Below are 15187 nucleotides of genomic sequence, written 5' to 3'. Positions count from 1 at the left end.
TGTGCTGTAGTAAACATTTTTTATTCTCACTAATCAATCACCACATTCCTGTCTTTGTATGTCTCAATAGTATTATTTAATTAAATCCATGTAAAATAATCTTTGACTGAATATAAAATGTGATCCTCAACTGCGTTTCCCTCCAGTCAGCAGACGGCGATGTGCGTCTTTCAGGCGATGCTGCCAGCGTGACGTATAATCTAGTGGACGGTTCTTCATAAACAGCTCGTCAACCACCTCGGTAGCTTGCTAGCCAACATAGCCGAAAGAATCAAGCTATTTATACGCTTTCGGTCTATATTAGCTACTGTGTTTTAGACACACTTCTGTCGTATCTACTTGTTAACCTATTTAATTTAATATTACGTTATTTTTTATTAGTCAGCTATAGTAGCTGGCTGGTTAAGTTAGCATTAGCCTAGTCGCTAATGATAGCTAGCTAGCTAACATCCCCGAACATGAGCTCCCTAAACTACTCCCCTCCTGTTAAAGAAGAGGAGGTCTGCTGGACGGAGACAGAAGCTCTGGGGCTGAACATTGTCGTGAAAGAGGAGAAGGAAGAGGAGGATGTTACAGTAAAACAAGAAGTAGAGGGTGAGGCTGTTACAGTGAAAGATGAAGAGAAAGACGTTTCAGTTAAACAAGAGGAAGAAGAGGATGATGCTGTTTTTGGAGTGAAGAAGGAAGGGGAGATTACTGTCACATTGAAAGATGAAGAGGAGGAGATAGGAGATCTGATTAACACCAGTAAGTACCGCCTTCAATTAGTTTTTAACTTTGGATATTCGGAGTTGGCTCGTCAATACCTCTTCAACGGAGGGTCCTGGGATGATGACTGATATGTCCAGAATCAGACGACGTAGAGACAAGCTACCCCTTGTTTTCTCCGTTCCGTTTCCAAAAAGTGACTTAACATATATATTTGAGGAGGGTCTATCTGCTGACTGCAGACTGGGGGGCCACGGCATGTAGTGATTTTAATGTAGTGATGTTTTACTACACACCGTGACCCCCAATAGAGCCATGTGAGAGTTGGGTTGGCTACACCAAAGATTATGGATATACTGACAAGATGTCTCTCCGTCCTGACAAGGGGAGTCGTTGTCCACAAAGCTGCACTGTGGGTTGTCTATCTCCCGCCTATCCTGTCTTTGGATTGGTGGATACATCTTATTATTGTAATCTATTGTTTATATTCTATGAGGGTTGTTGTCGTCAACCGCCTGTATTCAATGGAGAGAGATGCTAAGCTACTAGCATGAATATGCATAGCAATCTGGAGACAACTCCAATAGTGTTTTTATCAAAGTTGTCGGTATGTCACGTGTCCACGTAACAACTTAATCATTACGAAACTTCTGTTAGATCAAGTAAACCTCACGTAGCAAATAAGCCATTCATTTTGTTGTTGACCAAATTCAACACTTTCCACATTGGGTTGATAATTGTTTCCACTTGGATACAACCAACTGTAACCTACTGGCATGACCTAGAGAGATACAACCTACTGTAACCTACTGGCATGACCTAGAGAGATACAACCTACTGTAACCTACTGGCATGACCTAGAGAGATACAACCTACTGTAACCTACTGGCATGACCTAGAGAGATACAACCTACTGTAACCTACTGGCATGACCTAGAGAGATACAACCTACTGTAACCTACTGGCATGACCTAGAGAGATACAACCTACTGTAACCTACTGGCATGACCTAGAGAGATACAACCTACTGTAACCTACTGGCATGACCTAGAGAGGTACAACCTACTGTAACCTACTGGCATGACCTAGAGAGTTACAACCTACTGTAACCTACTGGCATGACCTAGAGAGTTACAACCTACTGTAGCCTATTGGCATGACCTAGAGAGGTACAACCTACTGTAGTCTACTGACATGACCTAGAGAGATACAACCTACTGTAACCTATTGGCATGACCTAGAGAGTTACAACCTACTGTAGCCTACTGGCATGACCTAGAGAGTTACAACCTACTGTAACCTACTGGCATGACCTAGAGAGATACAACCTACTGTAGCCTACTGGCATGTCCTAGAGAGTTACAACCTACTGTAACCTACTGGCATGACCTAGAGAGTTACAACCTACTGTAGCCTACTGGCATGTCCTAGAGAGTTATAACCTACTGTAACCTACTGGCATGACCTAGAGAGTTACAACCTACTGTAACCTACTGGCATGACCTAGAGAGGTACAACCTACTGTAACCTACTGGCATGACCTAGAGAGGTACAACCTACTGTAACCTACTGGCATGACCTAGAGAGATACAACCTACTGTAACCTACTGGCATGACCTAGAGAGGTTCAACCTACTGTAACCTACTGGCATGACCTAGAGAGTTACAACCTACTGTAACCTACTGGCATGACCTAGAGAGATACAACCTACTGTAGTCTACTGGCATGACCTACAGAGTTACAACCTACTGTAACCTACTGGCATGACCTAGAGAGTTACAACCTACTGTAACCTACTGGCATGACCTAGAGAGGTACAACCTACTGTAACCTACTGGCATGACCTAGAGAGTTACAACCTACTGTAACCTACTGGCATGATCTAGAGAGATACAACCTACTGTAACCTACTGGCATGACCTAGAGAGATACAACCTACTGTAACCTACTGGCATGACCTAGAGAGATACAACCTACTGTAACCTACTGGCATGACCTAGAGAGTTACAACCTACTGTAACCTACTGGCATGACCTAGAGAGATACAACCTACTGTAACCTACTGGCATGACCTAGAGAGGTTCAACCTACTGTAACCTACTGGCATGACCTAGAGAGATACAACCTACTGTAGCCTACTGGCATGACCTAGAGAGTTACAACCTACTGTAACCTACTGGCATGACCTAGAGAGATACAACCTACTGTAGCCTACTGGCATGACCTAGAGAGTTACAACCTACTGTAACCTACTGGCATGACCTAGAGCGTTACAACCTACTGTAATCTACTGGCATGACCTAGAGTTACAACCTACTGTAACCTACTGGCATGACCTAGAGAGTTACAACCTACTGTAACCTACTGGCATGACCTAGAGAGATACAACCTACTGTAACCTACTGGCATGACCTAGAGAGATACAACCTACTGTATTCTTTCTACCAATTGATTGGTTGAAATTTTATGACGTGTATTTGTTCATATAGACACACCCCATGTGTTTAATAAAATCAACTGTATGTGCAGAACTTGAATTGAACTGATGCTTCAAGCATTTGATTAAATAATTAACACAAACAAATTACTTGAGGAAGCCAGAGGTCAATATAACCAGAAGAAAATAACCAATTCCCCACCTGCTGCTGGCCTTCGTTAATTCTGACGTTATGCTCCTGAAGTTTCCGGTAAAATAGGCAAACTTTTTCCATTTCCGTTTGAAGTGCCAATTTATCTTACCATTTCTACGATCTGCGTGCCAGTTATGAACGAGTTACAACACCTGTTTGGCTCCTCCACTTCCTGGGTCGGTGAAGTGAGGTATTACATTTAAGGATTAAATCATTTAACCTCTATGGGCTAGGTGGGACGCTACGTAACAGCCACTGGCAGCCTGTGGCGCGATTTTCAAAACCTTAAAAATCCTATTACTTCAATTTCTCAAACATATGACTATTTTACAGCTATTTAAAGACAAGACTCTCGTTAATCTAACCACACTGTCCGATTTCAAAAAGGCTTTACAACGAAAGCAAAACATTAGATTATGTCAGCAGAGTACCAAGCCAGAAATAATCAGACACCCATTTTTCAAGCCAGCATATAATGTCACCAAAACCCAGAAGACAGCTAAATGCAGCACTCACCTTTGATGATCTTCATCAGATGACAACCCTAGGACATTATGTTATACAATACATGCATGTTTTGTTCAATCAAGTTCATATTTATATCAAAAACCAGCTTTTTACATTAGCATGTGATGTTCAGAACTAGCATACCCCCCGCAAACTTCCGGGGAATTCGCTAACATTTTACTAAATTACTCACGATAAACGTTCACAAAAAGCATAACAATTATTTTAATAATTATAGATACAGACCTCCTCTATGCACTCGATATGTCCGATTTTAAAATAGCTTTTTGGTGAAAGCACATTTTGCAATATTCTAAGGACATAGCCCAGGCATCACGGGCTCGCTATTTAGACACCCGGCAAGTTTAGCACTCACCATAATCATATTTACTATTATAAAAGTTTGATTACCTTTTGTTGTCTTCGTCAGAATGCACACCCAGGACTGCTACTTCAATAACAAATGTTGGTTTGGTCCAAAATAATCCATCGTTATATCCGAATAGCGGCGTTTTGTTTGTGCATTCCAGACACTATCCGAAATAGTAAAGAAGTGTCGCGCGCATGGCGCAATTCGTGACAATAAAATTCTAAATATTCCATTACCGTACTTCGAAGCATGTCAACCGCTGTTTAACCTCTTGGGGCTAGGTGGGACGCTAGCGTGCCACCCGTGGTGCACTCCATCAACAGCAGGTGCATTTCAAGAGCGGCAAATTTGAATCCAAATAAATGTCAAAATTCAAATTTTTCAAAAATACAACTATGTTACACCATTTGAAAGATAAACATCTCCTTAATCTAACCACGTTTTACGATTTCAAAAAGGTTTTACGGCGAAAGCATAAATTTAGAGTATGTTAGGACAGTACATTTACAAGAGTTGTGTGTAATGTTTTGTCAAGTCAAAGACAGGGTCACCAAAACCATAAAACCAGCTAAAATGATGCACTAACCTTTTACAATCTCCATCAGATGACACTCCTAGGACATTATGTTAGACAATGCATGCATTTTTAGTTCTATCAAGTTCATATTTATATCAAAAAACAGCGTTTTACTATGGCATTGATGTTGAGGAAATCGTTTCCCTCCAATAACCGGCAGTCAAGTCAGCGTCACAAATTAAATAATTAAAATTAGAAAACATTGGTAAAATATTATATTGTCATTTAAAGAATTATAGATTTACATCTTTTGAACGCAATCAACTTGCCAGATTTAAAAATAACCTTACTGGGAAATCACACTTTGCAATAATCTGAGCACTGCGCCCAGAAAAATACGCGTTGCGATACAGACTAGACGTCATGTTGGGGAGATCTAAAATCGAAAATACTATGTAAATAATCCATTACCTTTGATTCTCTTCATCAGATGTCACTTCCAGGTATCACAGGTCCATAACGAATGTAGTTTTGTTCAAAAAAGCTCATCATTTATGTCCAAAAATCTCCGTCTCGTTAGCACATGATGTAAGCCAGCCGGACTTCTCGTCATGAACGAGGGGAAAAAATATATTTCCGTTCGTTCAAACATGTCAAACGTTGTATAGCATAAATCATTAGGGCCTTTTTTAACCAGAACATGAATAATATTCAAGGTGGACGAATGCATACTCTTTTATAACGTATTGGAACGAGGGTACCCAACATGAACTAGCGCGCCAGGTGTCTAATGGGACATCACCGTTCCATGGCTCTTGTTCGGTCAGATCTCCCTCCAGAAGACTCAAAACACTTTGTAAAGGCTGGTGACATCTAGTGGAAGCAATAGGAAGTGCCAAAATATTCCTAAACCCCTGTGTTTTTCAATGGGATAGGTTTAAAGTCAATACAACACATCAGGTATCCACTTCCTGTCAGAAAATGTCTCAGGGTTTTGCCTGCCAAATGAGTTCTGTTATACTCACAGACACCATTCAAACAGTTTTGGAAACTTTAGAGTGTTTTCTATCCATATATAATAAGTATATGCATATTGTAGTTACTGGGTAGGATTAGTAACCAGATTAAATCGGGTAAATTTTTTTTATCCAGACGTGCAAATGCTGCCCCCTAGACCCAACAGGTTAAAATCAATTTTTACGCCATTTTTCTCGTAGAAAAGCGATAATATTCCGACAGGGAATCTCCTTTTCGGCAAACAGAGGAAAAAATCCCAAAGGCGGGGGCGGTCGGGTCACGCGCATAAGCCCAGTGTCCCTTGATCGGCCACTTGAGAAAGGCGATAATGTGTTTCAGCCTGGGGCTGGAATGACGACATTCTGTTTTTTCCCGGGCTCTGAGCGCCTATGGACGACGTGGGAAGTGTCACGTTAGAGCAGAGATCCTTAGTAAATGATAGAGATGGAAAAGAAGTTCAAGAAATGGTCAGACAGGCCACTTCCTGTAAAGGAATCTCTCAGGTTTTGACCTGCCATTTGAGTTCTGTTATACTCACAGACACCATTCAAACAGTTTTAGAAAATTTAGGGTGTTTTCTATCCATATGTAATAAGTATATGCATATTGTAGTTACTGGGTAGGAGTGGTAACCAGATTAAATCGGGTATGTTTTTTATCCAGCCGTGTCAATACTGCCCCCTAGCCCTAACAGGTTAAGGAATATATCCGAGTCTCACGCTCATCACCTGTGGAATGCGGGGCTTCCAGCGAGGTGTGGATTTAATAGTATGTTGTACCTAGTTTCCCTCCTTCAGGGAACAGTAATTATAGTCACAAATCAAATCAAATGTATTTCTTACATCAGCTGATATCACAAAGTGCTGTACAGAAACCCAGCCTAAAACCTCAAACAGCAAGCAATGCAGGTGTAGAAGCACGGTGGCTAGCAAAAACTCCAGAGAAAGGCCAAAACCTAGGAAGAAACCTAGAGAGGAACCAGGCTATGAGGGGTGGCCAGTCCTCTTCTGGCTGTGCCGGGTGGAGATTATAACAGCACATGGCCAAGATGTTCAAATGTTCATAAATGACCAGCATGGTCAAATAATAATAATCATAGTAGTTGTCGAGGGTGCAACAAGTCAGTAACACAAGAGTAAGTGTCAGTTGGCTTTTTCATAGCCGATCTTTGAGAGTATCTCTACCGCTCCTGCTCTCTAGAGTGTTGAAAACAACAGGTCTTTGACAGGTAGCACCTCCGGTGAACAGGTCAGGGTTCCATAGCTGCAGGCAGAATAGTTTGAACTGGAGCAGCAGCACGGCCAGGTGAACTGGGGACAGCAAGGAGTCATCAAGCCAGGTAGTCCTGAGGCATGGTCCTAGGGCTCAGGTCCTCCGAGAATTAGAGAGAGCATATTTAAATTCACACAGGACACCGGAAAAGACAAGAGAAATACTCCAGATGTGACAGACTGACCCTAGCCCCCCCGACACATAAACTACTGCAGCATAAATACTGGAGGCTGAGACAGGAGGGGTCAGGAGACACTGTGGCCCCATCTGATGAAACCCCCGGACAGGGCCAAACAGGTAGGATATTACCCCACCCACTTTGCCAAAGCGCAGCCTCCACACCACTGGAGGGATATCTCCAACCACCAACATACCATCCCGGGACAAGGCCGAGTATAGCCCACAAAGATCTCCGCCACGGCACAGCCCAAGGGGGGGCGCCAACCCAGACAGGAAGACAACGTCAGTGACTCAACCCACTCAAGTGACGCACCCCTCCCATGGACGGCATGGAAGAACACCAGTAAGCCAGTGGATTTAATAGTATGTTGTACCTAGTTTCCCTCCTTCAGGGAACAGTAGTTATAGTCATAACGTGTGGATTTAATAGTATGTTGTACCTAGTTTCCCTCCTTCAGGGAACAGTAGTTATAGTCATAACGTGTGGATTTAATAGTATGTTCTACCTAGTTTCCCTCCTTCAGGGAACAGTAGTTATAGTCATAACGTTATGCTTGTCATATGATGAACTTTAACTTAAATACTGGATCTTGCTGTCGGACAGTTGTTTTGTATATTCAGATCTCCGAAATGCTCTCTAACTACGTAACATTTAGTGTCTCCTTTTGTTACGCTGGGAAAACAGTTTTCATGGGCACAGAAATCCTAAATCATTTCAGTTTACTAAATCCAATGGTTCTAACCGAGAGTCACCTTAACTTTATTGACAACTCCCAAATGGATACTGTCATTAATGCAGTTCTTCAATAATTACACATAATACTTAATACTGTAGCTGTTTAGTTACAGTCACATGTTCAACTATCATCAGCTGATCCAGGAAATCATTTTCTGCATGCCAGTCAAACGTAGTTCTTCATTCATTACACCGGTAAAGACAGTTATGCCGTGCTCCACGTTGGATCCAACATCCCAAACAAATCGATATTTATAATGTGTTATTGTCTACTTGATTTACAGTAGGGTCTCGTTAGTCCGTTTGGAAACGGAGATACTTAGCTCATAATGTGTAGAGAACTGTTCCTTGATGGATAGGCTATTGTACAACACACAGAGCTATTTTCCTTTATTCAGGACATTTAGAATGACAACACATTACAGAGTAGCCTAGTGGGATTATTCACAAAATTATCTGGTGATCAGGTTATGAATTGTCATGACAAAGACATTTTAGTCTCCTTGTTTCACCTAAAATATTAAATGATTTATAGTCCTAGGTCTATGTTGTTGTTAGGTGAAGTTATGGGTCCTACAGTAGGTCTATGTTATTGTTAGGTGAGATTATAGACCATTTTGGCATACACTTAGTGGACAAAACCTCATTGTCAGGCTGATGTCAGGCTGATGGAAAACTAGCCAATGAGCATTTTACTGGTTGAAGTCGTTTTTAAATATAAAGTAGTACATTTGACAATAACACAAATATTATATTAAATCAGGACATTCAAACGAGCCTTACAATTATAATCCAAAGTAGTGTCAAATGATGATAATAATCATAATCAACCTGGAAATGGAGGCTATTTTTGCTGTCAGCCTATGAGAACTCCCCTGAGTTTCCCCCACGGTGGTGAATTAGTGAATAGACACAGAGCTTAATGTGAGTTTCCTTGAGTAACACTCCTGATCTAGTGCTGTAATATTCAGAATACATTGTGAAAACTAATCTTTGCTCACCATTTGTTAAATATATATTTTTTTTCACCCCTTTTTTCTCCCCAATTGGTACTTACAGTCTTGTCTCATTGCTGCAACTCCCATACGGACTCTGGAGAGGCGAAGGTCGAGAGCCATGCGTCCTCTGAAACACAACCCAACCTAGCCGCGCTGCTTCTTGACACAATGCCCATCCAACCCGGAAGCCAGCAGCACCAATGTGTCGGAGGAAACACTGTACACCTGGCGACCTGGTCAGCGTGCACTGCGCCCGGCCCGCCACAGGAGTCGCCAGTGCGCGATGAAACAAGGATATCCCTGCCGGCCAAACCCTCCCCTAACCCGGACGACGCTGGGCCAATTGTGCGTCGCCCCATGGGCCTCCCGGTCGCGGCCGGCTGCAACAGAGCTTGGACTCGAACCCAGAATCTCTAATGGCACAGCTTAGGCCACTTGCTCACCATTTTTGCTCCAGGCAGATATACTACATCCATAACTAGCGGTTTCTGCATTAGCAGGGAGGTGTTTCTGCAATCAAATTGTGTGCGCATCGCCCTTGTCGCAATTTTAGCAAACACAGAAAGGTGCCTATATTTGAGAACAAAAGTCGCCTGGCACACTGCTTAGGAGTTCAACACCTTTTACTTATTTCTAGTTACTACTAATGTGAAAACAAGACTAAATATGACTATTGTTGCTCACTTGACTGTCTTAAGACAATTGTCAAGTCATTTTAACATTCATTACAGACGTCAATTGTTGTACAGTATCATGGCTACGCTGTTGGCATCACCTTTTTCAGTGGATTTCTGCTGTTGTGAGCCTTTAACTATCTGTCTGACTTGTTCACACAGGTGAGAGACGTGACTATCATGGATCCTCTGGGGAGCCTCAACATCATGATGCTGACGAGTCAGAGAAGAGTCTGTCCAGATTCTATCACCTCAAGAAACACCAGCAGAGACCCACAGGGAAGAAATCTATCTGCTGCTCTGACTGTGGAAAACATTGCAAATCTTCATCAGAACTTAAAATACACCAGCGAACACACACAGGAGAGAAATCTCACCACTGTTTTGATTGTGGGAAGAGTTACTCAAGTTTAAAAGCACTAAAAGTACACCTGAGAATTCACACTGGAGAGAAACCGTACAGCTGTACTCAATGTGGGAAGAGTTTTACTCAGTCAAGCAACCTGTTATCACACCAGAGAACACACACAGGAGAGAAACCTTATAGCTGTGATCAATGTGGGAAGACTTATATTTCATCTTGCCATCTGAGTAGACACCAGCGAGTACACACAGGAGAGAAACCTTATAGCTGTAATCAATGTGGGAAGAGTTTTACTCGGCCAGACAGCCTGATAATACACCAGAGAACACACACAGGAGAGAAACCTTATAGCTGTGATCAATGTGGGAAGACTTATATTTCATCTTGCCATCTGACTAAACACCAGCGAGTACACACAGGAGAGAAACCTTATAGCTGTAATCAATGTGGGAAGAGTTTTACTCGGCCAGACAGCCTGATATTACACCAGAAAACACACACAGGAGAGAAACAATATAGCTGTGATCAATGTGGGAAGAGTTTTGCTGCATCTGGCTCTCTGACTCTACACCAGAAAACACACACAGGAGAGAAATCTTTCCACTGTTCAGATTGTGGAAAAATATTCTCAACTTCACAGAATATGAAGAAGCACCAGAAAACACACACAGGAGAGAAACCTTATAGCTGTAATCAATGTGGGAAGAGTTTTACTCGGTCAGACGGCCTGATATTACACCAGAGAACACACACAGGAGAGAAACCTTATAGCTGTAACCAATGTGGGAATCGTTTTTCTACATCTAGCTATCTCACTATACACCAGAGGACACACACAGGAGAGAAACCTTTTAGCTGTAACCAATGTGGGAATAGTTTTTCTACATCTAGCTATCTCACTAAACACCAGAGAACTCATACAGGAGAAAAACCATATAGCTGTACTCAATGTGGGAAGAGTTTTTCTACGTCTAGCTATCTCACTATACACCAGAGAACACACACAGGAGAGAAACCATATAGCTGTACTCAATGTGGGAAGAGTTTTTCTACGTCTAGCTATCTCACTATACACCAGAGAACACACACAGGAGAGAAACAATATAGCTGTAGTCAATGTGGGACAAGATTTTCTTGGCTAACCAGCCTAGTATCACATCAGAGAACACACACAGGAGAGAAATCTCCTAGCTGTGATCAATGTGGGAAGAGATACTCTGATAACAGATCTCTGATTAAACATCAGAAAATACATGAAGGAGTTGTTTCATGATATCAATGAAATAATGTCACAATGTAGAATGTTTTAACATTGTAGAAGGAGTATTTTAATGATGTCACAATGTAGAACCAAAAAGAGCTGTGTTACACTTACCATGTTGGTGACGCACTTGAATCAAAATGCAACACTTCAAAATGTAGCTAGCTGCTTTCTACAAATTGTCCTCTAACCAGGGATGTACACATTATTCCCAGATTCCGTGTGCTTTTTGAGCTGTTCGTTTTAACAGGACGTGCAACTTCATCTCCCTCCTGTCACACAAATGATTTTAACATGATATCGATGAGTTATGACAAATAAGTGTTGTGTTCCTTTGTTTAGCGACCCCTACATTTAAATGCATCACTCCAAAATGTAGCTGACTGTCTTCTGCAGGTTGTCCTCTAATCAGTGAGGTAAAATATATCTCCCATTTCCATGTGTTTTGTTTAGTTGTTAGTTTCAACATCACGTACAACCTGATTTCCCCCTAATTTCCCCCTATTTTATAAGGAGTAACATGATTATTGTGGCAGATGTTTGTGTATATAGCACATTTTATGTTTTCAATATATCCCAAACTGTTTCTGCATATTGGTTATTGATTTGGACACGTTAAAACTGTGTTTTGACATTGGGGATATCCCATCTAGCAACATGTCATTGAAAAGACATTGAAAATATGACTATGCAACCAAATATTTCATATTTACATTTCATGATCAGATTTAGTAATCGATTTATTGATGATATTTATTCATGCAACCAACTGACAATTTTTGGTACAATTATATTGACATTGTTGCCCTGCTTTTAAAATATCAGGGTTCATTCTCAGATGTGCCAACCCAAATGTACTAGAGCATGACATTGGGGACTGGGCCCCGATCCAACAACATGCCTATCTAGTGAACCCTGAAAAGGGAGAGAAGCTCTGCAGTGAGGTGGAAAGTTACTATGGATATTGCAGGAGTTTCCTCTTGAAATCAGACATGTCTGTGGTGAGGACAACTTGGTTGCTGATTGTCTCAAGGTGGGCAGTCAAAAAGTTTTGTGTTTAGACAGTGCGTTGCCATGGATCACAATGTATTTTGACTGCACGTTTTTCCGTATTGGAGATGATTTTTGTTTGGGCTCGTTCCAAGGGGACGAGAGTTCTAGAAGCTAGTGAGTTTTAGGAAGACGAGAGTTCTAGAAGCTAGTGGGATTTAGGAAGACGAGAGTTCTAGAAGCTAGTGAGTTTTAGGAAGATGAGAGTTCTAGAAGCTAGTGGGATTTAGGAAGACGAGAGTTCTAGAAGCTAGTGGGATTTAGGATTCTATAGAAAGAAAAAGGAGAAACAAATAATACTATTGTATATTATTATTTAGAAATACGTGTTTTTTTTCTTGTTTTTAATTGTTGACATCCAGTAGACACCATGTTTATATTGGTGAAGGTGAAGCATTGTAGTTGATTATAATGTGAAAAGTAAGTTGTTTTCTGTTGGTGGTGAGCAAACTTGTCCAAAAGAAATATAGGATATATTTGTTGTCATAAGGTGTTACAGGCTTTGGTTTTTCCATTTATGTTTTGAGGTTGGACGTTAGCACGTCTAGCTCGTGAGCACGTCTCGCTCGTGAGCACGTCTAGCCCGTTAGCCCGTCTAGCCCGTTAGCTCGTTAGCACGTCTAGCTCGTTAGCCCGTCTAGCTCGTTAGCCCGTCTAGCTCGTTAGCACGTCTAGCTCGTCAGCACGTCTAGCTCGTTAGCACGTAGGACGCACTGATTGGTGTCACCTCGTTAGTCAGTATGTGTTACACCTGTGCTGGCTTGTCCATCTCGTTAGTGGGAAGGTGTTTCACCTGAGCTGGTCCAGGTTCTATTTAAGAGTGTCTGGCCCAGTGCTCCAGTTGTCTTGATACATGTGGAGAGTCAACACCTTTAGTTGCTCCACCTTTTTGGTTTACTTCCTGTCTTTAAGTTTGGTGTGGGATTTTCTTTTGTTTTCCTCTTCTTGGGCAGATTTAGTGGGTCTCATGGTGGGTGTCTTTTAGGTCCCAGTTGTTGTTACTAGTCAACTTCCAGTGGACACCCCCATAGTGTCTTTCAGAGCCCCTCCTAAAAAACAAGTTATATTTTGGGTTGGATATTGCATCATATTGTTGATATTTTAATCAATGGCATTTCCTTACAATGCTCATTAGTCTTTCAGTTGTTATTATTGTTTTTTATCCTCATATTTGTGTACTAAATATTTCTGATTATTTTCATAGTTTTTTCCTGTGAAGCCATTGTGTTGCATCCATGTCTGACATGTGCTGTATAAATAAAGCTTGATTTGATTTGAACACATTGTAAAACAAATTTACCCAATGACTGACCAATCAACAAACTATTGGTCCACCTTAGTATGAAAAACCGTATCAATCACTCTTTTCCAGCCTGCTGAAGGCGTAGTGGAGTGGTAAACACCACCCCCGGCTCTACCAGGGGCTTGAGGTGGTCTCCCACAGCTCTGATTATGTCATGTTCTGTGGCCTTGCTGTTCCATTTCTGACTGTCCCTGCAACACAGAAACACATTTAGTCATATTATATAAAACACTCAAAGTAATGGATATGGAGCATCTAGGGCCTCAGTTACAACTGGCACCTAAATGTGACTTCTGATCACTCCAAGCTGCATTAGGTTCAGATCTACCAGGATGGGCTTTTGACATAGTCTGGATGCAGTCCAGCCATTGAATATGCATAAGCAATGTAAAGATATGCTGGGAAAAGTACATTTTACACAAATGACCTTCATAAATCAAATGTTGTTGGTCACATACAGGTGTTCAGCAGATGTTATTGCGGGTGTAGCGAAATGCTTGTCCACAACAAATACCTAATACACACAAATCTAAGTAAAGGAATGGAATTAGGAATATATAAATATATGGATAAACAATGTCAGAGCAGCATAGACTGAGATACAGTTAATACATATGAGATGAGAAATGATATGTAAACATTATTAAAGTGACTAGTGTTCCATTTATTAAAGTGGCCAATGATGTCAAGTCTATATGTAGGCTGCAGCCTCTCTGTGCTGTTTAACAGTCTGATGGCCTTGAGATAGAAGCTGTTTTTCAGTCTTTCGGTCCCAGCTTTGATGCACCTGTACTGATATCGCCTTCTGAATGATAGCGGGTGAACAGGCAGTGGCTCAGGTGGCTCGGGTAATAACAAAAAACATGTATGTATGCCTAAGGGGAAATTCACTTTCATACAGCTTAAAGGGGTGAGAAATTACACCGATATCAGTGGACAATTTGCACTAATTTAAATAAATATAGATGATGGAACATATTCCCTTTTGCTGATGTGATGAACCGCTAAGGGGACATAAATATTTACCATCTAAACCATGTGTGACCTCTCACCTCTCTGGCTGTAGAAGTGTTCTGCCTAACCAGTCCCTCAACAGCTCTCTGACTGAGCTCCACCCTCACTGGGTCTTCAGAGGAGAGGAAGGCTGAGGAGGGATGGAAGGATGAATGGATCAGTCACTCAATAAAGTGTAGAGCTGCTGTCTATGCTGTCTGACAAAATCACAATTTTAGTAGTTCGTTAAAGTAAATAACGCTTTATGACTGCTGAATACCAACTATTAAATCACTTAGGGTTTAGGGTAGGGATGTCCCAAGGATCCCAGATAGCATTGACCATTGTGCATTCTTCTGTCTCTTTTACATAGCAGGTGATGGGTTCTGACTTCTGAACTTGAAAATATTAAATATCCTTATTATGTGAAATTGAATGAAACAATGTATGTTGATGCTGATATGATGTACAATATTCCATGATGTTTCTATATGATAACAATAGAGTAATATATTTAATATGTCATATACTATTTTTTAACAGTTTCACTAATTAATTTTAATTAACTTAATCATTATGATTCAACATCAGTTCACCGTCTCACCT

General features: G+C 41.2%; 1 protein-coding gene across 1 annotated transcript; it reads left to right on the top strand.

The window, feature by feature from the left end:
• Nucleotides 1-222: 222 nt before the first annotated feature.
• On the top strand, nt 223-12430 carry LOC145867144 (uncharacterized). The gene is made up of 2 exons (XM_082971200.1): nt 223-747; nt 9773-12430. The coding sequence occupies exons 1-2, from the start codon at nt 459-461 to the stop codon at nt 11245-11247; spliced, it is 1764 nt and encodes a 587-aa protein (XP_082827326.1). The 5' UTR covers nt 223-458; the 3' UTR covers nt 11248-12430.
• Nucleotides 12431-15187: the final 2757 nt, after the last annotated feature.

Source organism: Salmo salar, unplaced genomic scaffold, assembly GCF_965601325.2.
Source record: "Salmo salar unplaced genomic scaffold, fSalSal1 ptg000221l, whole genome shotgun sequence".
Classification (NCBI taxonomy): domain Eukaryota; kingdom Metazoa; phylum Chordata; class Actinopteri; order Salmoniformes; family Salmonidae; genus Salmo; species Salmo salar.
The sequence above is the reverse complement of the archived record's forward strand: the minus strand, read 5'-3'. Positions and strand labels throughout refer to the sequence as shown.

Coding starts and splice junctions, on each gene's coding strand:
- LOC145867144 (XM_082971200.1), top strand. CDS start 459: ATGAGCTCCCTAAACTACTCCCCTCCTGTTAAAGAAGAGGAGGTCTGC. Junction 748..9,772: donor AGGAGATCTGATTAACACCA/GTAAGTACCGCC, acceptor TTGTTCACACAG/GTGAGAGACGTGACTATCAT.